The 27,519-nt window shown below is 47.3% G+C and overlaps 1 protein-coding gene across 1 annotated transcript; it reads left to right on the top strand.

Moving 5' to 3' along the window:
* The first annotated feature begins 20,568 nt into the window (after positions 1 to 20,568).
* LPAR2 (lysophosphatidic acid receptor 2) lies at positions 20,569 to 26,908 on the top strand. The gene is made up of 2 exons (XM_056855448.1): positions 20,569 to 21,302; positions 26,607 to 26,908. The coding sequence occupies exons 1-2, from the start codon at positions 20,570 to 20,572 to the stop codon at positions 26,906 to 26,908; spliced, it is 1,035 nt and encodes a 344-aa protein (XP_056711426.1). The 5' UTR covers position 20,569.
* Positions 26,909 to 27,519: the final 611 nt, after the last annotated feature.

Here is a 27,519-nt window from a genome sequence, read left to right as displayed (position 1 = left end):
TCAGGATTAATGCATGGAAGCAGGCAGCTGAAGCTTTTCAGGGCAGGAAGGTCAAAAACATTGCCTGGTAAATAACATCCCTTTAAGCTTCTTTCTCCAGGTAGCTGGCCTCCCTAGGGGAGGCAGGCCGACCTCAAGGATGGGTGGGTCAAATTAATTGTGGTCCTGATAGGTAGAAGGAAGATCTGGGGTGCTTTGTCCATGGTGATCTGGGGTTTCCCTAGCCTTATTATTAGGGGAGGGGCTGTGGCTCAGTGGTAGAGCATCTGCTTGGCATGCAGAAGGTCCCCGGTTCAATCCCCGGCATCTCCAGATAAAGGGACTAAGCAAGTAGGCGATATGAAAGACCCCTGCCTGAGACCCTGGAGAGCTGCTGCCAGTCTGAGTAGACAATACTGATTCTGATGGACCAAGGGTCTGATTCAGTAGGGGAAGAGCGGGTCAGTGGTGATCTGGGGTTTCCCTAGCCTTATTATTAGGGGAGGGGCTGTGGCTCCGAGGCAGAGCATCTGCTTAGCAGGCAGAAGGTCCCAGGTTCAATTCCCGGCATCTCCAGTTAAAGGGACTAGACAAGTAGGCGATATGAAAGACCTCTACCTGAGACCCTGGAGAGCCGCTGCCAGTCTGAGTCGACAATACTGACTCTCATGGACCAAGGGTCTGATTCAGTATGAGGCAGCTTCATGTGTTCATGTGTATTCTTACTGAAATGTACTAGGAAGAAGAGGGAGACTTGTCATGAAGAACTATGACTCACCTGCCTATCCTTCCTCCATGGAAAGCAGGTGGGATGCCTTCCCACATCAGAGATCATTCAGATGAACAAGAAAGCCATCCAACGCATGTTTAAGGTAGCCAAATGAATGGTTTCTGCTTCTAGAGAAGAATGCCCCACCCAGCTGCTAGTCAAGGGCTTTTCCCACAGGCCGCCTCTGATGCTCCCAGTCGGAGTCCCAACCTTTGTGACATCTCTGGCTATTATGACATCATTGGAAAGGGAACCAATTGCATCCCCTTCCTCGGTTGCTAACGGAAATGGGTTGTGACGTCCAGCTCCTAGCACCCTTGTTGGTGTTCAAGTGTTCAATGGCTTATGGAGATCATTACTGCTTCGAAGAGGGAACTTGGTGGTCTCGGGCTTACCGGAAGGGCAGTGAAATGGGGACACCCACAGACAAGGTAGGGGTTTCTGGGTATTCCCCATGTACACAGAAAAATATTAATGTGTAATTAAAACAAAAAAAGAAGACGATAGAACATCCAGCATGGTGTAGTGGTTGGGAGCGGCGGACTCTTATCTGGAGAACCAGGTTTGATTCCCCACCCCTCCACATGAAACCTTCTGGGCGACCTTGGGCTAGTCACAGTTCTCTCTGAACTTTCTTAGCCCCACCTACCTCACAGAGTGTCTGTTGTGGGGAGAGGAAGGGAAGATGATTGTACGCCGGTTTGAGACTCCTTAAAGGTAGAGAAAGTCGGGATATATAAACCAACTCTTCTTGGTGCCAGCGTGGTGTAGTGGTTAAGAGCAGTGGTTTGGAGAGGTGGACTCTGATCTAGAGAACCGGGTTTGATTCCCCACTCCTCCACATGAGGGGCAGAGGCTAATCTGGTGAACTGGATTTGTTGCCCCACTCCTACACATGAAGCCAGCTGGGTGACCTTGGGCTAGTCACAGCTCTCTCAGCTCACCTACCTCACAGGGTGTCTGTTGTGGGGAGGGGAAGGGAAGCCTATTTGATTCTTCCTTAAATGGTAGAGAAAGTCGGCATATAAAAACCAACTCTTCATCTTCCTCTTCCTCCCTTTCACGAGGCACAGAATTCTGAAGGCAGTTCAGTGTTCTTTGTTCTTTGCATCCAAAAAGCTTATAGTATTGGGAGTAGTAAGTGATGGGGTGTGTGTGTCTTCATATCATGAAACCAAGCTGGGCAACCCCATTCAGCTTGATGCTTTTGACGTGCTAAATGCCTTGATGCTTCTCTTACCACGAATGCATCTTTCCATGAACCCTGGGGTACCAGGTTATCACCATTCCCACTCCATCGACAGTTTTCCTGTGGCAAAACAGGATTGCCCAAGGCTAGCCATCAAACTAAAGTGGGATTGGAACCCAGGTCCCCTGAAGCAAACCCAAACAATCTCTGGAGGGTCTTCAAACCCAAACCCCAACGCCCCCTTTTTAAAAAAATGACGTGAATACAGTTATCTCGCAAGAAGAAGAGGAGGAGGAGGAGGAGTTGGTTTTTATATGCCGACTTTCTGTACCATTTAAAGAAGAATCAAACCAGCTTACAATCACCTTCCCTTCCTCTCCTCACAACAGACACCCTGTGAGGTAGGTGGGGCTGATAGAGCTCCCAGAGAGCTGTGACTAGCCCAAGGTCACCCGGCTGGCTTCATGTGTAGGAGCGGGGAAACAAATCCAGCTCACCAGATTAGCCTCCACCGCTCATGTGGAGGAGCGGGGAATCAAACCCAGTTCTCCAGATCAAGAGCCCACCGCTCCAAACCACCGCTCTTAACCGCTACACCACGCTGGCTCTCCAAGCGCAAAGTTGAATTTGACGGCTCATTTTTTTGATCTCGGCTTTGCTTGTTTACCGTCTTGCGTTTTACCAGTTATATAATGTACTTTGCCTGCCTAATAAGTTCATCAGGCAAGTTGGCAGGGGCGGCCAGGTGCCGAGGGAGGAATTAGGAACAGCAGGTAAACACAAACACTTGCTTTGGGAAGGCAGACCTGGCCATTGCTTAGTATTAATGTGTTGCTTTCCTGGACAGGGCAGAGAAAGGGAAGAAGTAACTGCCTTGCAGTTTAAAGGAGACAGATGCCCTGCGACTGTTTTACGCTACCCCTTGCTGGGGAAGATGAGCTTTGTATGGCTTTTCTCGGTGGTTGTTTAGGAATGAGCGGGGGCTGTGGCTCAGTGGTAGAGCACCCGCTTGGCATGCAGAAGGTCCCTAGCAGCTCCAGTTAAAGGATCTGGCAGGAGGTGATGCGAAAGACCTTAGCACGGGGGTGTCAAATATAAGGCCTGTGGGCCGGATCTGGCCCCATGAGAGCTGTTATCCGGCACGCGAGCCAGCCGAGGTAGCCCCCCCTCCAATCCCGATCATGGCCTGCAAAGTGACATTTATGTAATATCCAGTCCTTGTAACGATAGAGTTCAACACCCCTGCCTTAGACAAAGGTCTGGGATGGCCTGTGCCACTCTGAGTCTGATTGAGTAGAAGGCAGCTTCATGTGTTCATGTGCAGAATAGGTGCGTCTCTCGGTGTGTGAGAGGTTCGAGGTCAACCGAAGGTGTGTAGCTATGCTGACCGCATCCCTTAATTTTGGGGGGCTGGGGAGGGAGAGAGAAGGTGTCCAGCAGACCCCCTCGCATTAAAAAAAAGTCTCAACACCGTCCCCAGAATTGCAGTTCCCAGTGTACTTTTAGGAAAGTTGAGACCGTAAACCTGGATTAAAATTTGTAACGCAATAGTGGTGGAGGGATGGGGGTTGAAAACTAGTCACTGCTACTACCCCGCTGACTTCCTGTCTATCGCCAGCTGGGCGATTCTACTACTTGCCAAATCCAGCAGCAAAGAAAGAGAGGAGGAGGAGAGGATAAAACGAAGGTGGAGAGGTTGGATCCAGCAGAATTTTCTGCTGATAGAAATGGTTCCTGTCAGCAGAAAGGGGTTTACCTCTGTTGTACGAGTTTTGAGTTGTGCACTCCCCTTTCCACTGGTGAAGCTTTTTCTGGCATGGAGATGAACATTTTCTCTGTGTGTGTCAGTTTGCTGTTAATGGCCTCGGAGCCTCATCCCCCCCCCCCCAAAAAAAGTTGTCATCCTTCCACCTAGAGTAAAACTCCTAACAGAAAACCTTTGTGTCTTCACAAAACTTTCATTCCCAAAGGTCCCTGGGGAAAAGTTCTGATGCAAATTTTAACTCCGGTTTACAGTAATAGGTGGGAGGACGGATTCTCTGATAACTAGTCCTCCCTGCAACCCCCTAACTTCCTGTCCAAATACAGCTTGCTGAACACATGAGGCTGCTTCCTGGCTAGAGTTACCACCTTTCTTCCTGAGAGGTTCTGTTTAACAGCTGCAGAACAGGCAGTAATTCACCTGGTGCAGTTTTGACCCGTGATGGAGGGATGCCACAATGACCTGTTCCCACCTGTCCTGTCTCTATTAAGGGTTCGCGTGTGAGTTAAGTGCCGTCAAGTCGCTTCCGACTCGTGGCAGCCCTATGAATCAGTGTCCTCCAAAATGTTAACACCCTATGGTTAACAGCCTTGCTCAGGTCTTGCAAACTGAGGGCCGTGGCTTCCTTTTTAGGGTCAATCCATCTCTTGTTGGGTCGTCCTCTTTTCCTGCTGCCTTTAACTTTTCCTTGCATGGTTGTCTTTTCCAGTGACTCTTGTCTTCTCATAATGTGACCAAAGTACAACAGCCTCAGTTTAGTCATTCTGGCTTCTAGGGTCAGTTCAGGCTTGATTCAACCTAGAACCGCTTATTTGTCTTTTGGGCAGTCCACGGTAACGGTAAAACTCCCCTCCGACGCCACATTTCAAAGGAATCAACTTTCTTCCTGTCAGCTTTCTCCATTGCCCAATTTTCACACCCTAACATAGTAATGGGGAACATTATGGCATGAATTAACTTGATCTTGGTCCTAGTGACTCATCCTTACACTTAAGGACCTTTTCTGGTTCCTTTTGCAGTCTGAATCTCCTTCTGATTTCTTCCTTGCGGTCTCCCTTTAGGTTGGGAATCGGCAAATAAAGCTTTTCACCAACCAGGAGACAAACGGCACCTTTGACTTCTGCGGTTCACTCTGCCCTTTTAAAGACCCAGCTACAGTCGCTGGTTTAAAAGTAGGACACCCCCCCCTCCCAACCCGAGGGAGCAAGTGTGTTGATCAGATGCCATTCAGAAGACAAGGTTGCTGTACCTTTATGGGCAATTTCCTCTCACCCGTGCAGTATTAAGCCAGGTCCAGCTAGGGTGGCCCTAATTTCCTTCTACCAAACCATTAAAGCTGCAGGAGAGCGGGTTTTATTAGGCCATCCAACAGTGGAGATTTCCACTGGCAAGAGGAAGATGCAGATTGCCTCTGTTTATTAGAAGACAGCCTTTGGAGAAACGATTCCTCCCTTTTTTAAAAACTAAAAAGAGTGAAATTAGAGCTGCTGTTGTTTTCACTACTCTGGGAAAATATGGAGGAGTGGTTATTTCTATCTGCGGTAGGTATTTAGCTGATCCTCCAGCGATCAAGATAAAATTATTCCCAATTGTTTGGGCCCCTCAACGTAGTTAGCTTTGAACCTTTGTTTCGTTAAGGCCATTTATGCTTAGTAATTAGCAGCTCGTTCCAGGCTGAAGTGCCCCACATTTTTTTTTTGAGTTTTTCATGCTGAGCCGTCATTTAGGAAGTGACTGCGAAGCCGGCCCATACCTGCTTCGCATTTCTTAAGAGCCCCTTTAACGTGACCTTTTGTGTTTGCTCCGCCCCTGCCGCGAAGAATCCCCTCAAGGAAGCATGCAAAATTACAGCTGCACATTAGCTATGCACATGGCTTGCTAATGGCTATGCAAACAGGAACGAAGAAGCAGGCGAGTGCGGGGTGGAATTTCTCCTTTTGCATCGGGACCGTGAATAGGCATTTTAAAGGTCGCATTTTTTAAAAAAATGGCCTAAGTCTTGCAGGCAGTTAGACAACTTTCTCCAAAAGACAAGAGATGGGTGTTAGTGCTGGCTCCGGAGTTGATTCAGTCTAGATTGCTCTTCTTGGGCCTTTAGGCTGGTTTTGTTCTCGTTTTTTGGGATTCCAGTCGTTTGTGCAAGATTGCCAGTTTTCAGGAGGCCCTTGTGGAAATGTTAGCGGATGAGGAAGAGCTATCCACAGTAGAGACTATCTAGAGCAGTGGTTCCCAAACCTTTCGGGCCACCACCCCCTTGGTTCCACAAACTCAACCCCAGCGCCCCCTACCCTATCCTATAATAAGCATTATTCCAAATAAGGGTTTGCATGACTCACTAGAGAAGATAATAACAATAAAATTTCAAAACAGTAACAATTAATGGCACGGCTATTCAAAATCAAATTAAAACCTTTTTTAGTTGAAATTTATTCAACAAAACTGACAAACTTGATCCAGTGGTACTAGCTCTTCAAAGTCTGGAAAAAAATTCTGATAGTTTCCACCAAACCTGCCAGCATGGTGCCACAGCTTGATCTATTGTAAATTAGTGAACAACACAGTTGAAGGGGCCCGCCTCTAGCGCCCCCCTGCTGCCCCCTTGCCTCTTAGTGCCCCCCTAGGTAATCCCACCGCCCCCCAGGGGGTGGTACTGCCCACTTTGGGAACCACTGATCTAGCACATGGAACACATTCATAGAATCCAAGCCTAAGAGATTTGTTGTGGCAGAAACTTTTTTGGTGGATTAGTTGCATCTGATGCCCTCTAGCCCACAGTGTGCTTAGTCACAAGGGGCCAGAAGTCTCTTCCTGGTTTCTCTTTTTGCAGTATCTCTCATGGGTCAGTGCTAAGGAATGTCATGACGATGATAGGGCATGGTTTCGGTGGGAGAATTGGGCTTTGCTTGGATTTTGCATTTGTGGCGTGGAAGATCATATGTCTTGTTTTGTAAAATCACTTCTAAGATCTTGGAAGTGTCAAGGTGTTACGGCTGTAAAAATTTAGCAAGATTCTCCTGGATTGAACAGAGGTCTGGGATTCCTGTCTCATTACTGCCTAGACATTAGGAAGAACTTCCTAACAGAGTGGTTCCTCAGTGGAACAGGCTTCCTTGGGAGGTGGGAAGCTCTCCTTTCCTGGAGGTTTTTAAGAAGAGGCTAGATGGCCATTTGTCAGCAATGCTGATTCTATTACCTTAGGCAGATCATGAGAGAGAGGGCACCTTGGCCATCTTCTGGGTCACTGGGGGTGTGGAGGGGAGGTAGTTTGGAATTTCCTAAATTATGCAGGGGGTTGGACTAGATGACTCTGGTGGTCCCTTCCATCTCTATGATTCTACCAATGCTAATTTCTTCATGCCTACTGCGTGTGTGTTAAGCGCCTTCAAGTTGCTTCCAACTCATGGCCACCCTATGAATCAATGTCCTCCAAAATGTCCTATCCTTGACAGCCTTGCTCAGGTCTTGCAAATTGAGGGCCGTGGCTTCCTTTATTGAGTCAATCCATCTCTTGTTGGATCATCCTCTTTTCCTGCTGCCTTCAACTTTTCTTCCCGCCTACTACCTCTCTCAGTGGCGAATCTACTGTGAAACTAGTGAAGCTTAAACTTCAGGGCCCCTAATCCTGGAGGGGCCCTAAAGCAACTCTTTTTTTTAATGAGTTAATTTTTCGACAACATCGATGGAGGTTTTTTTTAAGTGTTTGTTATTAAAATGAGCCTATTTTAGTGATGGAATCATAAGCCAATGGGTTGAAGTACTTAATATTGACCTTAGAATATGCTCTAATACCCATTTCCTGTGGCCTCAAAATGTCCCAGTAATTGGTCGAATTTCAAAATTTTCTCGTGGGCTTGTTGCCTTATTGTTGCTGGTTGGGAAGGAGCCCCCCGTAACAGTTCAAGCTTCAGGGTCCCAAAAATGTAGGTCCGCCACTGACCTCTCTTGGAGCGGTGGAGTCTGATCTGGAGAACCGGGTTCGATTCCCCACTCCTCCACATGAGCGGCGGAGGCTAATCTGGTGAACTGGATTTGTTTCCTCACTCCTACACACGAAGCCAGCTGGGTGACCTTGGGCTAGTCACACTCTCTCATCCCCACCTACCTCCCAGGGTGTCTGTTGTGGGGAGGGGAAGGGAAGGTGATTGTAAGCCTGTTTGATTCTCCCTTAAGTGGTAGAGAAAGCCGGCATATAAAAACCAACTCCTCCTCCTACTCCTTCTTCTCTGCATATCACACCTGATCCAATCATGCCCACCATTGTCATTTACCTGCTATTGCCATTGGGTGTGTTCACTCTTCTCTACTTCAGGATAGACAGACTCACATTCTAGCTGTATCTGAAGAAGTGAGCTGTGACTCACGAAAGCTCATACCCTGCCGGAAATTTTGTTAGTCTTCAAGGTGATACTTCTTTCTTAGCAAGATTCTGTGGCCTATATTGAATGGTACTTTCAATTACTAGCTTCCCCTACCGTTGCCAAAGCTTGATCATTTTCATTGGTGGCTCGCATGCTTGAAAGGGCCTGCCGATGGAATATGCTGACTGTATTTTGGTAGTCATGTAAGGCAATCCTCTTTTGGTTGACTTTGGCAGCATCTGAAGATGTTGCTATTTTGGATGGATAGATTTTGGATAGTCGGTTACTGTGATTGTTTGCAGTATGAGTATTTGTATTTTAACTCAAGTTTGCCTCGGTGGCATACGTAAACTGCCTTGGTGATGTGGGAGGGAGAGTGTGAAATATAAACGTGTAAATAAATAAACCTGTAACATCGTGAATTCTGCAAAGTTAAAAAAAAGAGGGGAGGGTTACCTTCACCGTATTATTTTTCTTCTAATTCTGTAGACAAGGCAATGGCAAACCACATCTGCTTAATAGTTTTAGTGTCCAGATCACGCAAAGTGATGGTATCGCTTTACTCTGCTCTGGTTAGACCTCATCTAGAGTACTGTGTTCAGTTTTGGGCACCACAATTTAAGAAGGATGTAGACAAGCTGGAATGTGTCCAGAGGAGGGCAACGAAGCTGGTGAGGGGTTTGGAGACCAAGTCCTATGAGGAAAGGTTGAAGGAGCTGAGTATGTTTAGCCTGAAGAGGAGAAGACTGAGAGGTGGTATGAGAACCATTTTCAAGTACTTGAAGGGCTGTCATATAGAGGAGGGTGCCGAGTTGTTTTCTGTCACCCCAGAAAGTCGGACCAGAACCAACGGATCGAAATTAAATCAAAAGAGTTTCCGTCTAGACATTAGGAAGAATTTTCTAATAGTTAGAGTGGTTCCTCAGTGGAACAGGCTTCCTCGGGAGGTGGTAAGCTCCCCTGGAGGTTTTTAAGGTTAGATGGCCATCTGTCAGCAATGTTGATTCTATGACCTGAAGCAGATGATGAGAGGGAGGGGATCTTGGCCATCTTCTGGGCATGGAGCATGGGGTTACTGGGGGTGTGGAGGGGAGGTATTTGTGAATTTCTTGCATTGTGCAGGGGGTTGGACTAGATGACCCTGGTGGTCCCTTCCAACTCTATGATTCTATAATCACTTGCCTTGAAAACCCCACCAGAGGTCACTATAAGTTGGCTGTGATTTGATGGCACTTTACACACACACACACACACACAGTGCCGTAGACGCCTATTGGATAGTACCTGTGCCGTCACTGGGTAAGGAACAAGATACTTCCCACCCCCATGTCTCGTGTAGTTAATTTCTGTGTTGCCCTTATAAAAAAGGTGTTCTTCCCTCCACCTTTATAACACGGTTAAAAGGCAGCGTAGATTTGATATCGGCTCTCTTACGACCGTGGGCGCTGTAGTAGAACCCCCCCAGCAAAACCCACTTCCTGGTCTTTGCGACAGCTTCTGTGGTTTGCATTTCGGGTTTTTTTGCGCTCTGTGGTTCTTGCAGGCACCCATCCTGCCCACGAGCGCCGTTGGAAAAGACAGCAGCTGCATAGACAACGGCATGCTCTTGGGTTGTCGCTCGGCTGCAGAGTTCACGGTCTGTCTTTTGTCTGATCATTTCGGAGGCGGAACAGCTGTGGAAGCTCACGGCCTAGTGACTGCTTCTCCCACGCACGCCGCTCAGGGAGGAAATATTTCTGAGGAAGGGCTCCTTATCAGATCTGGGCAACTTTCCCAGGGCTTAGTCTCCAAACTTCTGCCGCTTCAGCAGAACCATCCCATCTCAGGAGCCCTGAACTCCGCCGCCGATCGTCCCGTCAGTTTCTCATGCTCTGATTTCTGCAATCTGCATCCTCGGTTTTCTTCCCCCCGGCCTGAAGATTAGACCCCAAACCGGAAAACTCTTGTCCAGTGTATGCCGCTCAATCCGGATTAGATTAGACGTTTAGGTAAGTGGCAAAGGGGTTGGTTTGCTTAGCTGGTCCTCTGAAGAAACTATTACGGAGTGCAAAGCATAGCTTGTACTAATTTTATGACAAAATTACAATAATTAATGCAGCATGCATGATAAAGATAGAAAACTAAACGACTACTCATATATATTTGCAGTACACATGGATAAATATAAAGGCAGAAGGTTTTGGGGTAAAACCCCACTGCAAACAATTTGTTCCCTGGGCATTGATAACTTTATCGCATGTTCAGGCTTTCGGAGCATAGCAATGCAAAAGTGCTTTCAGGCACAACATTCGTGAACATTTTCAAAGCTGTAAAATAGTTGATTCACAGTTCTATGAATTGTGCTAATACACTTAAATGTGGAATAGAGGAATCTAAGATGTTGTGATGAACGTACTGTTCAAGTACTTGAAGGGCTGTCATATAGAGGAGGGTGCCGAGTTGTTTTCTGTTGCTCAAGAAGGTCGGACCAGAACCAACGGGTTGAAATTAAATCAAAAGAGTTTCCGTCTAGACATTAGGAAGAACTTTCTAAAAGTTAGAGCGGTTCCTCAGTGGAACAGGCTTCCTCGGGAGGTGGTAAGCTCTCCTTCCCTGGAGGTTTTTAAGAAGAGGTTAGATGGCCATCTGTCAGCAATGCTGATTCTGTGACCTTAGGCGGATGATGAGAGGGAGGGCATCTTGGCCATCTTCTGGTCACTAGGGGTGTGGAGGGGGGAGGTAGTTGTGAATTTCCTGCATTGTGCAGGGGGTTGGACTTGATGGCCCTGGTGGTCCCTTCCAACTCTATGATTCTATGACGGTTGCCTCTTTGTGTCTTCTAGTGATCCTACTAGTGTACAGCTGATACGTATAAGGGGTGAAATATAACTAATTGGCTCTTAAAGTCGCTGTGACATTATAGTGGTTTGTGTACAGGATGCCTGTGTGTGTAAAGTGCCGTCAAGTCGCTGACGACCTATGGTGACTAGGGTTGCCAATCTCCAGGTTGTGGCTGGGGATGTCCCGCTATTACATCTGATATTCAGGCGACAGAGATCAGTTCACCTGGAGAAAATGGCTGCTTTGGAAGGTGGACTGTATGGCATACCCCCATAAAGTCCCTCCCCTCCCCAAACCCCACCCTCCTCAGGCCCCTTCCTAAAAATCTCCAGGCATTTCCCAACCCAGAGTTGGCAACCTTAATGGCGACCCTGTAGGGTTTCCGGGGCAAGAGACATTTAGAGGTGGTTTGCCATTGCCCGCCTCTGGGTTGGGACTCTGGGCTTCCTTGGTGGTCTCCAATCCAAATAGCTAACCAGGGCCACCCCTGTTAACTTCCGAGCTCTAACAAGACCAGGCTACCTGGACCATTCAGGTGGTATGAAGAAGAAGAAGAGTTGGTTTTCATATGCCAACTTTCTCTACCCCTCAAACCGGCTTACAATCACCTTCCCCTCCCCTCCCCACAACAGACACCCTGTGAGGTAGGTGGGGCTGAGAGAGTGTGACTAGCCCAAGGTCACCCAGCTGGCTTCATGTGTAGGAGTGGGGCAACAAATCCAGTTCACAGATTAGCCTCTGCCCCTCATGTGGAGGAGTGGGGAATCAAACCCGGTTCTCTAGATCAGAGTCCACCGCTCCAAACCACTGCTCTTAACCACTACACCACGCTGGCACCAAGAAGAGTTGGTTTATATATCCCGACTTTCTCTACCTTTAAGGAGTCTCAAACCGGCGTACAATCATCTTCCTTTCCTCTCCCCACAACAGACACTCTGTGAGGTAGGTGGGGCTAAGAAAGTTCAGAGAGAACTGTGACTAGCCCAAGGTCGCCCAGAAGGTTTCATGTGGAGGGGTGGAGAATCAAATCTGGTTCTCCAGATTAGAGTCCGCCGCTCCCAACCACTACACCATGCTGGATGTTCTATCGTCTTCTTTTTTTGTTTTAATTACACAGTAATATTTTTCTGTGTACATGGGGAATACCCAGAAACCCCTACCTTGTCTGTGGGTGTCCCCATTTCACTGCCCTTCCGGTAAGCCCGAGACCCCCAAGTTCCCTCTTCGAAGCAGTAATGATCTCCATAAGCCATTGAACACTTGAACACCAACAAGGGTGCTAGGAGCTGGACGTCACAACCCATTTCCGTTAGCAACCGAGGAAGGGGATGCAATTGGTTCCCTTTCCAATGATGTCATAATAGCCAGAGATGTCACAGAGGTTGGGACTCCGACTGGGAGCATCAGAGGCGGCCTGTGGGAAAAGCCCTTGACTAGCAGCTGGGTGGGGCATTCTTCTCTAGAAGCAGAAACCATTCATTTGGCTACCTTAAACATGCGTTGGATGGCTTTCTTGTTCATCTGAATGATCTCTGATGTGGGAAGGCATCCCACCTGCTTTCCATGGAGGAAGGATAGGCAGGTGAGTCATAGTTCTTCATGACAAGTCTCCCTCTTCTTCCTAGTACATTTCAGTAAGAATACACATGAACACATGAAGCTGCCTCATACTGAATCAGACCCTTGGTCCATGAGAGTCAGTATTGTCGACTCAGACTGGCAGCGGCTCTCCAGGGTCTCAGGCAGGGGTCTTTCATATCGCCTACTTGTCTAGTCCCTTTAACTGGAGATGCCGGGAATTGAACCTGGGACCTTCTGCCTGCTAAGCAGATGCTCTGCCTCGGAGCCACAGCCCCTCCCCTAATAATAAGGCTAGGGAAACCCCAGATCACCACTGACCCGCTCTTCCCCTACTGAATCAGACCCTTGGTCCATCAGAATCAGTATTGTCTACTCAGACTGGCAGCAGCTCTCCAGGGTCTCAGACAGGGGTCTTTCATATCCCCTACCTGCCTAGTCCCTTTAACTGGAGATGCCGGGGATTGAACCTGGGACCTTCTGCCTGCCAAGCAGATGCTCTGCCACTGAGCTTTGGCCCTTCCCCTACTGAATCAGACCCTTGGTCCATCAGAGTCAGTATTGTCTACTCAGACTGGCAGCTGCTCTCCAGGGTCTCAGGCAGGGGTCTTTCATATCGCCTACTTGCCTAGTCCCTTTAGCTGGAGATGCTGGGGACTGAACCTGGGACACTTTGTGAGGTAGGTGGGCTGAGAGAGCTCTAAGAGAGCTGTGACTAGCCCAAGGTCACCCAGCTGGCTTCGTGTGGAGGAGTGGGAAAGCAAACCCAGTTCTCCAGATCAGAGTCCACCACTCCAAACCACCACTCATAACCAGTGCTCTCTCTGTGGTACTGTGAATGGATCAAAAGCTCTTATCTAGTACCTTTATTTTCAGACTTTGCCACGCTAAAGCCCACGCAGACTTCTAATCTGGTGCCCAAATGCTTGGACATCAAGTGCTCTGTTATGTTTGAATAACTTTTGGCAGGTTAATCAAGTGTGGGTTCGGGCTCGATTGCTAGATCCTGTGTGTGTGTTGGGAGGGGTCAACGTTACAAACTCTCCGGTTCCAGTTTTGGCTCAGATCCTTAGGTTTGGGGAGAGGCAGGAGGGTGGAATCGGATGACGTGTCGGCTTGTGGAAGTTTGTGCATTAGAAGTGGTAGAGGACGAGGCGTGACGGTGAATCGAATTTAGGGCCTTGCTTCATCCAAAAAATCATGACACGCATGCTACCCTGGCTCCAGCCTGCAGCGGCCAGCAAACCCTTGTGTGATCTCTGAACACAGCGCATCGCAAAACTGGTTCTTGAATGCTGGATTGTGAGGAGGGCCCGTGGCTCAGTGGTAGAGCATCTGCTCGGCATGCAGAAGGTCCCAGGTTCTATCCCCGGCATCTCCAGTTAAAGGGACTGGGCAAGTAGGTGACTTGAAAGACCTCTGCCCGAGACCCTGGAGAGCCACTGCTGGTCTGAGTAGACAATACTGCCTTTGATGGACCAAGGGTCTGATTCAGTAGAAGGCAGCTTCGAAAGTGGATTCTGCCCCTCTTCAACATAGAGTGGTTCTATTGTAAAGGCTGTGCTTTTAGTGGTGGTGCTATCAACCAGTTGTGTGTGTGTGTATATATAAAAGTTTTATTTTTCCAGAAGAATAAAGAAGTAAACATAAAAAGGGGGGTGGGGGAATGATAGGAGCCCCGTGGTGCAGAGCGGTAAGCTGCAGTACTGCAGTCCCAAGCTCTGCTCACGACCTGAGTTCGATCCCGACGGAAGTCGGTTTCAGGTAGCCGGCTCAAGGTTGACTCAGCCTTCCATCCTTCCGAGGTTGGTAAAATGAGTACCCGGCTTGCTGGGGGTAAAGGGAAGATGACTGGGGAAGGCACTGGCAAACCATCCCGTAAACATAGTCTGCCTAGTAGACTTCGGGATGTGATGTCACCCCATGGGTCAGGAATTACCTGGTGCTTGCACAGGGGACCTTTAACTTTTAGGGGGGGATGAAGGATTAAAATAATGCATCAAAAATCTTATATCTACTGTTCAATTATATTAAAAATAATAATAAAAAATTATATATCTACAGTGGATGTGAATATACCTTATAACCAGCAGTGTTTCCGAGATTTAGGCTTGTTGAAAATCTAGTGTCCAGCTTGGCCAAGACAGCAACTTCCTTGGCTGTAGATAAACACTTTGCAACGGGCAGAATATCTTCTGTAGTCTCAGAAGCGGAAAGTGCTGCCGTTTAAATCCTCGAGCGTCTCTCTCTCTCTCTCTCTGCCCAAAAACATGTTGCCACCTACTGCCTGGCAGTAAGTGTATGTCTTTTATCTGACAGAACATGTGAACATTTTTCAAACCGCCTGACATCAAGATTCAAGTTATCATGCTGCTTGTCTTTGGATTGTAGAATGGATAAAATATCCCAAAAATAGACACGTTAAATCCAAACTTTAACGAACATATAGAACAATTTGATGAAAAGTGGGAATCATTTTACATTTACATGACCTCCAGTTTATCAAATGTATGACACATACTGACTAGTACGAAAACGAATAACAGGCAATGCTTTACTTAACATGTCTAATATGTTTCAGCTGCTTGCTAAGTAAATGCTGGGCTTTAATATGCTATATTTTTAATGTCTCAGAGTTAGATAGTTTGAATGATTTTTATACTTTTATAATCACTTTTTTAGATATATTATATCGCATTCGATCAGTATTTAGGCTTGTTATATGTTACTGTAATTGACCAAGTTTATCTCTCAATTGAAATTGCCATATTGTTTTTGTATATCAAACGGTTTACCCTTCCCCTTTTTCCTTTTTGTATCCCCTTAATTATAAAAAAAAAAAAATTAAAAAAAAAAGATTAAAGTTAAGCAAATGTGAGCCATTTAGCTCCCTGCATCCGGGCTTAGAGTTTCTTGGCGCCTTTCGGAGTCCATCTCCCCTCCCTCCGCCCCCTGCGGGTATCATCCCAGCTCACAATTGCTTGAGCTATTGCTAAATGGAATGTAACAGACGTGTCTGCGCTTCCCCTGGGGATCAGATGTTCCATTAGGAGTTTGCCCGTAAACGGCTAATTAATCCAATTAATTAATACTAGAGATTAACTCCTGTTAAGTCCTCGCACAATCGCTTCATTCAAGCACCGCTGTTGTTATAAGGACAAAAGCTGATGTTTAATACATTCCAAGCATGCAGCCGGGCTCCGTGTATTTAATGTAGTGTAGGCGTTAAAAGTATCGAACTGAGATCTGGGCTCAAATGTTTGCTCTTTGGGTGATCTTGGGCCGGTCCTTCTCGTTCAGCCTGACGTACCTCACGGGATTTTCTTCACACAATGCATAGTTAAATGTGGAACTCCCTGCCCCAGGATGTAGTGATGGCTGCCGAATTGGAAGGCTTTAAGAGGGGAGTGGACGTGTTCATGGAGGAGAGGGTTATCCATGGCTACTAGTTATGATGCACACCTATTCTCTCCAGTATCCGAGGAGCATGCCTATTATATTAGGTGCTTTGGAACACAGGCAGGATGCTGCTGCAGTTGTCTTGTTTGTGGGCCTCCTAGAGGCACCTGGTTGGCCACTGTGTGAACAGACTGCTGGACTTGATGGGCCTTGGTCTGATCCAGCAGGGCTTTTCTTATGTTCGTATGATTGTTAGAATTTATTTTTATTTTATTGTTTATTTACATTATTTCTAGTCTGCTTTTCTCACATGGCCTCAAGGTGGATTGTGCAAAGTGAGTCAATACAATCTACAGATGGGACATTCAGTAAACAATGCAGTGGGATTAAGGTTGCAGGATCAACCAGAAGTCTAAAATCAGAACTGAAGCAAAGCATAAGTATTAACATGACATATTCAAGGATGCAAAGAATGCATAGGAAGAAGAAGAAAAGAGTTGGTTTTTATATGCTGACTTTCTCTACCACTTAAGGAAGAATCAAACCGGTTTACAATCACCTTCCCCTCCCCACAACAGACACCCTGTGAGGTAGGTGGGGCTGAGAGAGTGTGACTAGTCCAAAGTCACCCAGCAGGCTTCATGCGTAGGAGTGGAGAAACCTACCCAGTTCACCAGGTTAGAGTCCCCCACTCATGTGGAGGAGTGGGGAATCAAACCCAGTTCTCCACATTAGAGTCCACCACTCTAAACCACTCCACTATGCTGGCTCTCCTCATTTCAGCAAACTATGCACAGTAGTATAGACCAAAGCTTCTTAAACTGTGGGTCGCAACCCCATATGGGGTCGCGTAACTGAATGTGGGGGTTGTGAAAAAAATGGCAACAGTAAAAGGTAAAATTATATGTATACCGAAGAATTGTTTTAAAATAAATTTCTTTATGATCAGTAAATGTTTGATTTGTATACCTACTTTATATACTGGGGTCACGTAAAAATTTCTCGGGTGAAAAGGGGTCGCAAGTGGGAAAAGTTTAAGAAGTCCTGGTATAAGCCACAGTCCTTAATCATTTTTCCAAGTAACTTGTGAATCATTTAGAACAGTGCAACTCTATTGGCGAAGTAGAAAAGCCCTTTTGAATAATTCAGTTTTGCATAGCTTGCAGAAAGCCATGAGAACGGGAGAATAAAGAACAGAAGATGGGATAACTGTACACCATTGTAAGCTCTTTGGAAGAGTGGGACAAAAATAAACCAGATCCATTTGTTACTTCTTGCTCCCAGAAAGTCAGGGGTGCAACGCGACATCAGCATCATTTTAAAAATCTGCATGCCAGCATTTTGCATACGTTGCTGAGAAGACCAGGTCTTGAGACATCCGCTTCCACCCATTCCATCCCCCCCCCCCCGCCCAGTTTTGCAGTATCTTAATCTGATGAAGAGGAGAAGAAAAAGAAGAGTTGGTTTTTATATGCCGACTTTCTCTACCACTTAAGGGAGACTCCAACCGGCTTACAACCAGCTTCCCTTCCCCTCCCCACGACACCCTGTGAGGTAAGTGGGGCTGAGAGAGCTGTGACTAGCCCAAGGTCACCCAGCTGGCTTCGCGTGGAGGAGTGGGGAAACAAATCTAGTCCACCAGATTAGCCTCCGCCGCTCATGTGGAGAAGTGGGGAACCGAACCCGGTTCTCCAGATTAGAGCTCGGTTGAACTTGAAAGAGCTTTGTTGAACTTGAATGCCCGCGTGCTGTTTTGTGTAATTCTGGCTGGTTCTACTGAAAGTTATTACGTGGGTTTTGTTCTGGATGTTTCGATCGATGGATAGGTTCTCTTTAACAGGGCAGTTGTAAGCAGAGAGATTTTTCTAAACCCATTGACTTGAATGGATTTGGGGGGGGTGTAACTCTGTTTAGGATTGCCCTGTTAGTCCCACACAGTTCAGTGGAGGTTACGCCTGAGTAAATGTGGGCAGGGGTACCTAGCCTTGTACTGGATTGCAGTTTTTAAAGGGCTAATCTTCAATTCAATTTATTACAGTCATTGACCAGCAAAATAGGGCTAACCTCAACAAACTAACATCTGTCCCCTTACCGTGCTATTTGTAGAATCCAAGCTGTCATGTGATTACTTCTTCTCAGGTGTCATCTTTAACTTTGACCCCCCCTTATTAATTACTTTTAACTTATAGCAAAAAAGAAAAGTAGACAGGGGGCAGGTGTAGCTTGCCTACCAGTCTATATGTTTCTCTGGGTTTCAAGGCTGTTGTGTATGTAATATTTAATGCTTTATGGGTAGCTTTATGGGTGGCTTTATGGGAGCTTGGATCTTTCCGTTTTGATGCAGGGTTAGTTATGCCGGATGTTGAACTCGTTGAGGTATACGTTTGTGTAGGCTCCCGCCCACCAAAAGTAAGAGGTATTTGTGGTGCATCTTCAGAGTACAAAACAGGGTTTCGCTGGTGCACAGACTCGGCGCTCAAAAGTTTTCTATGGTTTCCATTCGCTAGGCGAAGTTCTGCATGGTTCTCATGTCTGAAACCAAAGTGGGGGCTGCTGTCTGTGACCACCACATCTCTTCCTGTGATCAGCTCCACTGATCAGACCGGCGTGGTTCAGACCACAATACGTCAGAAGCGCTGCAGTTTCCAATGGAGAGACCACCAGGGTCATCTAGTCCCACCCCCTGCACAATGCAGGAAATTCACAACTACCTCCCCCCCACACACACCCAGTGACCCCTACTCCAGTCCCAGAAGATGGCCAAGATGCCCTCCCTCTCATCATCTGATTAAGGTCATCTAAATAAGGTCGTCTGATTAAGGTCAGCTTTGCTGACAGATGGCCATCTAGCCTTAAAAACCTCCAGGGAAGGAGAGCTCACCACCTCCCGGGGAAGCCCATTCCACTGAGGAACCGCTCTAACTTAGAAAATTCTTCCTAATGTCTAGACGGAAACCCTTTTGATTAAATATTTGAAGATGGTTATCATATCCCCTCTCAGTCTTCTCCTCTTCAGGCTAAACATGCCCAGCTCCTTCAACCTTTCCTCATAGGACCTGGTCTTGGTTTGCATCTACCTTGAGCTCCAACATGCAATGGTTGCCTTGTTGGCTTCGTCAGTTTTTCTTCATTTGGGGCAGGGGTGATGATAGAAGAGAAGAAAGAGGAACATAAGCAGAACACGGTTGTTCTGCAAATTCTGTGTCGCGGGCTAGTATTAAAGGTGAGTTCCAGGTCTAAGGAAGCGGAAGACCACTGGCTGAATTGGCCCTGGAAGTCAGGTCAGCAGATCCCTGCCCAGATGATAGTCTTAACGGTAACCTGATGAGGGGAAATTTCTCTTTGCTTCTTTTTGTATCCTCTACACTTCAACTATTGCCTGTGTTTGTTTTCTTTCTTTCTTTCTTTCTTTCTTTCTTTCTTTCTTTCTTTCTTTCTTTCTTTCTTTCTTTCTTTCTTTCTTATTTTCCAAGCAACATACAACAACACATACAACAACACATACATCATACAACACGCACCCCTTATACAAATACTTCATGTCTGCAACAAGATCTTCATCAAATACCCTATGAGCGGGGCTACATCGTCTATACTATCTAGCGTTCATCTTTAAATCTTAAGAGTAAATAGACCTTTAACAAAAAGAGGGATATATGTCATTATACTCAAACCTCAAGCAAATTAACGACATTGTAAAACTTGATTAAGATTGCCTTTTACTTAATATCATTTACTAAACCACCAAAACTTGATTAAGATTGCCTTTTACTTAATATCATTTACTAAACCACCAACCATTGTATCTTGAAAATAAGTAGCACTACATATTTGTTATTGTTGAATCCAAAAGAAAAATATGCGTATACATATATGCTTATCTTGAAACTCGGTAATCTGTATACATAATGCTGATTCTGTGACCGTAGGCAGATGATGAGAGGGAGGGCATCTTGGCCATCTTCTGGTCACTAGGGGTGTGTGGGTGGGGAGGTAGTTGTGAATTTCCTGCATTGTGCAGGGGGTGGGACTTAATGACCCCTACCTCACAAGGTGTCTGTTGTGGGGAGGGGAAGGGAAGGAGATTGTAACCCAGTTTGATTCTCCTTAAAAAGTAGAGAAAGTCAACGTATAAAAACCAACTCTTCTTCTTCTTAAGAGACTAGCAGCCCTGTGGCAGGCCTATCTTTAATGAGTCAGGCCTTGTGGAGGGCAATTGCTATTTGAAGCTAGAACTGTTTTAGGTCTTGAGAGCAAGAAATCTGAGAATGGGGTGTGATGCTATACACTTCCTTCTGTCTGATGTGGGCAAGAAGAAGAGTTGGTATTTATATGCTGACTTTCTCTACCACTTAAGGAAGAATCAAACCAGCTTACAATCACCTTCCCTTCCCCTCCCCACAGCAGACACCCTGCGAGGTAGGTAGGGCTGAGAGAGTGTGACTTGCTTCATGTGTAGGAGTGGGGAAACCAACCCAGTTCACCAGATTAGCCTCCGCTGCTCATGTGGAGGGGTGGGGAATCAAACCCGGTTCTCCAGATCAGAGTACACCACTCTTAACCACTACACCACGCTGGCTCGCAAGAAAGGTCGCTTCAGCGCTGCTTATCTCCTCTTCGTCCCAAAGCTAACAAGGAAGACTGATAAGCAAACTTCACTTCCTGTCTTTCCCCCCCCCCCTCTCCTTCCTCCCAGGGAACCGAGGTTTGAAAAGATGACCCAGTGCTATTACAACGAGTCGGTGGAGTTCTTCTACAACAAAAGCGGGAAGGAGCTGTTCCACTACTGGAGGCCCAAGGACGTCTTGGTGGTCGTTCTCGGCTTGACCGTCAGCATCGTGGTCCTTCTCACCAACTTGCTCGTCATCACCGCCATTGTTATAAACAAGCGCTTCCACTACCCGATCTACTACCTGCTGGGGAATCTGGCCGCCGCCGACCTCTTTGCCGGCATCGCTTACATGTTCCTGATGTTCCACACAGGGCCCAGGACGGCTCAGCTCTCTCTCAAAACCTGGTTCGTCCGGCAGAGCCTCCTGGACACCAGCCTCACGGCTTCGGTGGTCAACCTCTTGGCCATCGCAGTGGAGCGGCATCAGACGGTGTTCACCATGCAGCTCCACAGCACCATGTCCAACCAGCGGGTGATGATTCTCATCGGCTGCATCTGGGTCATGGCCCTGCTGCTGGGGCTCATCCCTTCGTACGGCTGGCACTGCCTCTGCGATCTGGACAACTGTTCCAAGATGGCGCCCCTCTACAGCCGCAGCTATTTGACCTTCTGGGCCCTCTCCAATCTCTTCATCTTCCTTGTCATGGTGGTCGTCTACACGCACATCTTCGTCTACGTGAAGAGGAAGGTGGCACGGATGTCCAAGCATACCAGCTTCCACCCGCGCTACAAGGAGACGATGATCAACCTCATCAAGACGGTCATCATTATCCTTAGTAAGTATGTTCCTGGAAAACAGGATTTGTTTTGGGATGCAGCCATAAGCTCATTTCATCCCTCTGGCTAATGGACAGAGCTACCTCTTGTCGGCTGTCGTTCCAAAAGGCAGCTTTGTAGATGGGGAAATGACTAACTGGTGGATATTCATATTAGTTCTAGAAGGTGATCAACATTCCTTGTTTGGTTAGAATCTTGGCATATAGTGCGTCAAGTTATTCTTTCTGGTCATTTATGCATGGGAGTTTTACCTGAGGTTCATTGCTCAGTGGACCCACACTTTCCTGTTGGGAGTGTATGCACCAGCAGTCTCCAAGCTCAAATCAAGTCCCCGCTTCTCTAAATGCTGCTTCGTAATTGGCTGTAGTGAGAGAAAAGTTCTCCCCCCCCAAAAAAACCCCCCAAATTGCCGCATTAAAAAGCATTTTAAGAACATAAAACAAAAATTGGAGCAATCTGAAAAGAAGGGGGGGGGGAGAAATCCAAGCCTTGGTTTTAAAAAGCCTTTCTCCTCCGAAAGAGCTCACAGGAAGTATTTGTATGCCCGCCTCTGGACATGCTGCTTTGTAATTGGCTGTGAGTGAAACTAAGCTTGCATGTCTTTACCTTATATGTGGGGATTTCACCTGGGCTGAGCTCAGGGGAGAGGGAAGAATTGGATTAACAGAGGAACGGGAAGGGTTGGGATTTGTGAGGGCTGGCAGCGAGGTCATCTCTAATGGAGGGGAAACTCATGCAGAACTCCAAGGAACAACTGAGACAGATGGAGGGTGAACGTGAGTGAAAGTACCCATGCATAAACAATCTCTATGAGTCTAACTAGTGGTCCTTAAGTTAGAAAAATCCCTTGATCAGATCTGGCCTCTACCATGAACTTGCTACATAAACATGAGCAAGCCGCTTTTCAGTTCTCTTCTCCCCAAATCTGCGATACGGGGATGAACCTGTCTTACAGGACTGCAGCAAAATAAAGGATGTGAACAATTTTGAAAATTCTGAATTGTTTAATAGTAGTAGTAGTAGTAGTGGCCTGATCTCATCAGATCTCAGAAGCTAAGTAGGGTCAGCCTTGGTTAGTACCTGGATGGGAGACCACCAAGGAAGTCCAGGGTTGCTATGAGGGGCAGGCAGTGACAAGCCACCTCTGAACACCTCAGGCCTTGGAAACCCTACAGAGTCACCATAAGTCAACTTGATGGCGTATTCCACCACCAACAACAACAAGATTAGCTAGATTATATGGCCTCTGGTGGTACTGCTAGATTTAAAAGGTGCTGTGGAACACTGGCAGGACAGTGCTGCTGCAATCGTCTTGTTTGTGGCTTCCTAGAGGCACCTGGTTGGCCACTGTGTGAACAGACTGCTGGACTTGATGGGCCTTGGTCTGATCCAGCAGGGCCTCTCTTATGTTCTTAAAACAAGGGCTGGTAAAAGTTTGCCTGCAATTTCACTCATTTTAATAAGTAAATTGTTTTCAGAAATTGTGTGCAAGGAAGATGCCTCCTCCTTTCTCTTTTAGATTTTACGCATTATATGTGCGGCTGTGCTTCAGCACATGTGCTTCCCAACTGGTTTTGATATCACGCTTTTCTCTACCTTCAAGGAGTCTCAAAGTGGCTTACAATCCCCTCCTCACAACAGACACCTTGTGAGGGAGGTGGGGCTGAGAGCGTTCGGAGAGAGCTGTGACTAGCCCAAGGTCACCCAGCGGGCTTCATGTGGAGGAGCGGGGAAACCAGCCTGGTTCACCAGATTGGAGTCCGCTGCTCTTAGCTACTACACCACGCTGGCTTTGCCAATGAGCTGCTTCAAACCGTTAGATCCAGAGGCAACTGGGAAGGAACGGAGGGGATTAGTTCCGCGCTGGCTGAGATTTGGCTTGTAAGGGAAGCTGCGTTGTATTGCCTGAAGGGAAGCGGCGGGGGGCTGCTCTCCTTCAGCTGAGACGGGGTGGACTCTAGCCATCTCTTGACAGGGTTGGCTTTAAATCCGTCTGCCGAAGCTCTGTTTCCCCGCGTGCTTGGAGGAAGTCGGACAACTAAAGCCAGGCCCCCTCCTGCGTTGATGAGTTAACTTGGCTTTACACAGGCGCATGTGTGACGGGGCGCTCCTCGGGGTCTCGGTATGGCCAGATAATGCTGGGAGGAATGTGCGCTCGCCCCGGCGGCGGTGGGGAGGGAGGAATTCCATCCTTCAGATGGAAGACTGGGACAGGTCTGCCCCCGCGTGCGAAGTTGTGCATTTTGTTAAGCGGCGTTTGTGCGAGCTGCAGCGAACCCGTAGCAAGCTGGGCGGGCACAGTTATCCGTTCAGAATATCCTGTTGATTTGCCGACTTACATCCGAGTGTCCTTTACTATTGCTGCACTGGGGCGGGGATGGGAGAGCGTATCTGTGATCAGTTGTGTGTGTGTAAACTGTTGGGAAGGCAGCTAACATCAACCCCTTTTGAAGCCAGGAAGTGCTTCTGAGCAGGCCGATTTCCCCATCTTTTCCCCCTGCCCCTTACCTGACGCTCAATATTCTGAGGACAATGAATATACTCATCAGACCAGTTCAGTCATTTGCTAATTTTTTTTAAATTTACAAACGAATGCTTTTCTGTGTACCTAGGTCGTCCCTGACACCTGCAGAAACCCTAGCCTTGTCTGCAGGTGAACCCATTTGGCTGCCTTGGAAATAAACATTTGACCACAAAGCTTTTCTTGTAGAGGCAACGAGCTAGGGGCTAAGAAGAGCAACAGTTTGGACTAGGGGCGTTCATTTGGATATGCCAAACCGGATTTCCCCCCCTGAAAATTCAGCTTTTTTTTCGGTTGACAAAAGAGGCACCATTTCAATGTACCCTAAAAAGCAGAATTTTTCCAGATTTTTTTTTTTAATTATTTTTCAGGTCCATTTTATCCGAGGGGAAGGTTTGTGGGCCTCTGGGGAGGCTGTGTTTTGAGGCAGCAGCACCAGATATCAGCGTAGCTTCAGGTGACTCTCCTTAAAAGAACCCCCAAGCTTGGTGAAGATTGGGTCGGGGTCCAATTTTATTGCCCCATTTTTTCTCCATTGGAAATAATGGAGAATGGATTGGGGCACCCTCTCGGGGGTCCCATGAAGTTGGACTCCTTGACCCAATCTTTACCAAACGTGGGGGTTCTCCTAAAGAGAGTCACCTGAAGCTGCACTGGACATTTGGTGCCTCTGCCTTAAAAAACTCCCCCCCCCCAAGAGCCTCACAAAAATGTCCCATAGGGTTTAATAGACCTCTGATCTGGAGAACCAGGTGTGATTCCCCACTCCTTCACATGAGCGGCGGAGGCTAATCTGGTGAACTGGATTTGGTTCCCCACTCCTACACATGAAGCCAGCTGGGTGACCTTGGGCTAGTCACACTCTCTCAGCCCCACCTACCTCACAGGGTGTTTGTTGGGGGGAGGGGAAGGGAAGGTGATTGTAAGCCGCTTTGATTCTTCCTTAAGTGGTAGAAAAACTCGGCACTATACCACGCTGCCTCTCCAAGTGGAGAGTCCCCCGAGTACATCAAATCTGTACTTTGCCTGTGGGTGGCCTACCTTTTCTGCCTTTTGTGAGTGGCATGAACTGCCCAACTTACTATTACACACAGTAAAATAACAATGATGGGTATTAAGCTTATAAACCCAGTCATTCTTACTTTGCGGTATTATTCCAACAAAAACAAAGCCCTGTCTCTCTCTTTCTTCTCCCTGCCCCTAGGAATTTACAAACTAAACTCAACGACAGGGAAAAACAAAAAATGGTATTGCATACTTGAAGCTTAACTTTCAGTCGGCAAGGGGGTAAATGGACCGAGTTAAAGCTTTCTCAGAAGAAGTGAATTTTGAGGAGGGTTTGAAGGAGGAGAGGGGCGAGGCTTGGTGCTGGGAGGTCGTTCCCGGCACAAAAGGACGTTGGAACTGACGCCGCTGCAAGTTTCAATGTGGTCGGCATCCTACAAACCAGGTGCTGGGGGATAGATTCCAGGATGTGTGTCTAGGGGGCCGGGGCTGAACCAGTGTGCCACAGGCATGATATACTTATATAATCCGGTTTCACTGCAAGAATTGGGTGGCTAAAGTCGAGGCCCACCGTTTATTTATTTATTTTTTCCTATTTCTTGCCCTCCCTCCCTGGCCAAGGCCAGGCTCCGGGGCGGGTCCCGTCATTTAAAATTCACATCGGTATATCTCCGCCATCAAAATTTAAAAGTGCTAAAAACAAGTGTAGGAGTGGGTTCTAGATCAAATCAAGCCTGAGCTGACCCTAGAAGCTAAAATGACTAAACTGAGGCTGTCGTATTTTGGTCACGTCATGAGACGACAAGAGTCACTGGAAAAGACCGTCATGCTAGGAAAAGTTGAGGGCAGCAGGAAAAGAGGAAGACCCAACAAGAGGTGGATTGACTCGATAAAGGAAGCCACAGCCTTCAGTTTGCAAGATCTGAGCAAGGCTGTCAAAGTTAGGACATTTTGGAGGACTTTCATTCATAGGGTCGCCATGAGTCGGAAGCGACTTGACGGCACTGAACACACACAAAAACAAGTCACATTCCAGTTAAAACAAACAAGTCAAGATGGCATCTGCAGATCGTAGCGCTCTTTGGGGGGGTATGCCAGGAGAGGCGGTCCCGAAAAGACCAAGGCCCCAGACTGCAGTTGAGGGCAGCAAAGGTTTTTCCAACATAGCTGGCCCCCTTACCCCTTCTCCTGCTGCTTTCTAAGACCTGGATTAGGGGACCCTGCTGTTTTCCGGGCTGGCCTGGCCCCGGGGCTCTGTACTGCGTTGAGCGCCATATGGATTTTAAAATTTGAGATTGAGGGTTTCGATTCAGATAATTTTGTGGGTTGCTATTTATGTTGTTTTCTCTGTTGTGAGCCTCTCTGAGAACCGGCTTCGGCCGAGAGAAGGGTGGAATATAAGACTAAAGATTAAAAAAATAGATGAATGTGTGCCCTTGTTTTGTTGGCGTGAGCAAGAATTGCATTACCCTGCGTAGGCCTGAAGGGTGGAAGGAAGGGTAAGTGCAGCAGACTGTGAATGATACTAGCGTTTGCTCGGACTCCAAATCAACAGAAGACTTTTAAAGCAAAGAGTTGGAAGGGACCACCAGGGTGAGAAGAGTTAGCAGGAATCTCCTTCTGCATGCAAACGGAGTTGGCATCAACCCCTTCCCCTACCTCCGCAGCACTCGATGCGCATTCTAAAGCACTATGCAAATCAAGAAAAGCGCAACTACTTGGAGCTAAGCATCATGCATTCAGAATTTTAATGTTGATGTTGTTTTCCTCTTCTTAGGTGCCTTTGTAATCTGTTGGACCCCTGGGCAGATCGTGCTTCTGCTGGACGGCCTGGGCTGTAAAAGCTGCAACGTGTTGGCGGTGGAGAAATACTTCCTCTTGCTGGCCGAAATCAATTCGGTCATCAACGCCATCGTCTACTCCTACCGGGACAATGAGATGCGCAGCACCTTCCGGAGGATTCTGTGCTTCGCCTGCTACAGGGCCCCAAAGTACTCGCCCGCTTCAGTCAAGTCCAGTCACGCGGAGCACAGGATATTACCTCAGAACGGGCATCCAACCATGGACTCCTCACTCTAGCCAATTCTTCTGCTGTGGATTCCTTGAGAACTGGTTTGCTGAAGCCGTTCCCAACGGGCAGTGGGGGAATCGGTGAGACTCCCTGGTCTGTAGAAGCTAACCTCTGAGGTTAACAGTGTCAACAAAGCTAGCAACTATGTCCTGTGAGGGACAAACTTGTTCCTGTGGATTGGTCGGTGACTATGGAATAGTCAGTGACTACAGATTGGTCAGTGACTACGGATGGCAATCTTGGTCTGGGGCCCCATACCATGATGTCGGTCAGCTTCAAGACCAAGGTCCTATCATGGCTGTGAATGACCATGTGTCTGGGTTACAGCGACCGTACACACTCGACAGAGCTTAAGGAACAAGTACGTTGACTCTGTGCTACAGCTGGAGCGGCACCTTAAACACTCGATAGCGTTAAGAACCAGTTCAAAACTGGCTTGCACCACAGTTTCTTCAAAAGCACACGTCTTTTCCCACTCACCCACCCTCCGCGAGTTAGAGCGACTGCAGCCCGGTCTGCAGACGGGCTACGGGTGGTCTCTTGGGACAGATTTTATTGGCCTTGTTACATTAAACAGAATTGTTTGGACAAACCTTTGAGAAAAGTGTTGCAAAACAAA

The sequence above is a fragment of the Euleptes europaea genome, chromosome 1, assembly GCF_029931775.1.
Source record: "Euleptes europaea isolate rEulEur1 chromosome 1, rEulEur1.hap1, whole genome shotgun sequence".
NCBI lineage: Eukaryota > Metazoa > Chordata > Lepidosauria > Squamata > Sphaerodactylidae > Euleptes > Euleptes europaea.
This window is presented reverse-complemented; position numbering and strand designations above follow the sequence as displayed.